This window comes from Orycteropus afer, unplaced genomic scaffold, assembly GCF_000298275.1.
Source record: "Orycteropus afer afer isolate SDZICR_OR568_19922 unplaced genomic scaffold, OryAfe1.0 scaffold00092, whole genome shotgun sequence".
Lineage (NCBI taxonomy): Eukaryota > Metazoa > Chordata > Mammalia > Tubulidentata > Orycteropodidae > Orycteropus > Orycteropus afer.
The window spans coordinates 8,711,826-8,714,039 of NW_006921679.1; the positions used below are offsets into that span (position 1 = coordinate 8,711,826).

General features: G+C 42.3%; 1 protein-coding gene across 1 annotated transcript in view; it reads left to right on the forward strand.

Moving 5' to 3' along the window:
• Positions 1 to 2,214, forward strand: part of LOC103198374 (phospholipid-transporting ATPase IB) — an 826,205-nt gene that overhangs the window by 122,149 nt on the left and 701,842 nt on the right. The window contains exon 15 of the mRNA XM_042781171.1: positions 1,327 to 1,396. Coding sequence (XP_042637105.1) covers positions 1,327 to 1,396 — 70 coding nt within the window. The remainder of the gene's footprint in view (positions 1 to 1,326; positions 1,397 to 2,214) is intronic.

Below are 2,214 nucleotides of genomic sequence, written 5' to 3' on the forward strand. Positions count from 1 at the left end.
CCATGCTGGGAAAAATAAGGGGGAATTAAGGGGTCATTTGTGGTTGTAGTTGTAGTTCTACTTCTTGTTCTTTGACTCCTTTTTCCTGATGGCATTTAAGGACGACAACCTTCTTTGAAGTCCTCAGAGATAACTCTGCTTTAGAGAGGCAGAAATCCACCTTGGTTGAAGTGACTTTTCTAAGAGCACCTGGTTGCTAAGAAAGGAAATCAGATCCATGTCAGATGGAGTGTTGAGGGCTAGGATGTAGAAATTTACACAAAGCTGAAGAGATATGCCTTTACTCTTAGGAAATCATACCCGGTGGGTATGGTCATACTGACAGACCAAAGAGATGTGGCCTGGAGCCACCTGTTATTGAGAGTTTGTTTCAGGAAGATGAGATGCAGTCCTGTAAGAAAAGACGTGAGCACAATACCCAGCAGAAGAAAATGGTGCTCCTTCCAGTGTCCTTAAAGCCCGGGGTCATTAGAGGGGCCAGTGGGAGACATGGTGAGGCTGGAGATCAGGTTGATGAGGAATTTATTGGCAATGGGGAGCCATGGAAGGTTTGTGAATGAGGATGAGCTATGAAAAAAGATGTCTGTGGAAGTGTACTCTGCTAGAGCGTGTGTTGGGTTGGAGCAGGGAGAGATACAGAAAACCTTAGTGCTCAGTGAGAAATGAATTTGTAACCTTCTTGCACTCCAGTGAAAAGCAGAAACAATGAGGGACTTTGAAATTAAGCAGATCTAACTGGAGTCTCCCACTTTGCGACTTACTGGGCAAGTTACTCAATATTTTTGAGCTGTTAAGTAAAGGGTCAGGAGCTCTGGTGGCGTGGTGCCTAAGGCATTTGACTGCTAACCAGAAGGCTGCCAGTTCAAACCCACCAGCCACTCCTCAGAAGGAAGGTTGGGCAATCTACTTCCATAGTGATACCACCTCAGAAACCCAAGGAGGAGTCGCTATGAGTCGGATCCGACTCCACAGCAGTGAGTTTGGTTTGGAAGTAACGGATCTGTTGTCGAGAGTGTGCTCAGCAGTAAATTAGGTGTGTACTCCATATATGCTCATATTCTTCTTTGGTGTCTTTCTGCAAATAGTTGTGCTAATGCTTTCAATGGGCGAGAGAGGAATAGATGACAATTAGAAATGAATAAAAAGAGGAGATAAGTTAATTCGATTTCCACTATGAGGAAAAAGATAAGGGAAAAAAGGAGCCTGGCTGATTTTAGAGCTGCTAGACCACTCTTTGTTTTGATTGGTGTTTCATCATTTTGGGGCATGGATCTTATACCACAGACCAATGCCAACTTTTTTTTTTTTTTTTTTTTACCGTTAAAGTGACAGGAAGAGAATGTCTGTAATTGTTCGAACTCCTTCAGGACAACTTCGACTCTACTGCAAAGGAGCTGTAAGTATTAGATGAGTGTCTTGCATTGTGGCAGCTTTTATTAATTTTTTAGAATTGTATATAACATGCATACATACATGCATATACATATCTGTCACTGCATTATACATGTAAAAATGTTGAAGTGGCAAGTATTTGCTATATGTAACCAAAAAAACCAAACTCACTGCTATTGAGTCGTTTCCGACTCATAGCAACCCCTCCTTGGGTTTCTGAAGCAGTATCTCTACAGAAGTAGACTTCCCAATCTTTCTTCTGAGGAGTGCCTGGTGAGTTTAAACTACCAGCCTTTTGGTTAGCTGTCAAATGCCATTTCAACATTTTGTACAAGTGTAATGTAGTGATGTTAATTATGTTCATCATATGTGCAACCATCACTACTAGGTTTCTTAAAATTAAAAATTTGTTAATGAGTGCAAAAATACATGTAACACTACATTTGCAAAATTTGCATTTTTTCACATGTACCATTTAGTGAGGAGCCCTGGTGGCACAGTGGTTAAGCGCTGGGCTGCTGACCGAAAGGTCGGTGGTTGGAAACCACCAGCCATTCCTTGTGAGAAAGATGAGGCAGTGTGCTTCTGTAGAGCCTTGGTTGACCCTGTGGGGCAGTTCTGCTCTGTCTCAGGGGCACTGTGAGTTGGAACAGACTTGGTTTTGGGTTCACCACTGAGTGACACTGATCAGTGGTGGCTGCTTCTTCTAAATTTTATTGTGATTTGGGTGAAAGTTTACAGAGCAAATTCATCTTCCTTACAGCAGTTCACATACACTTTGTCTCATGACATTGACTGCAATCTCCCACAATGCAACAGTTC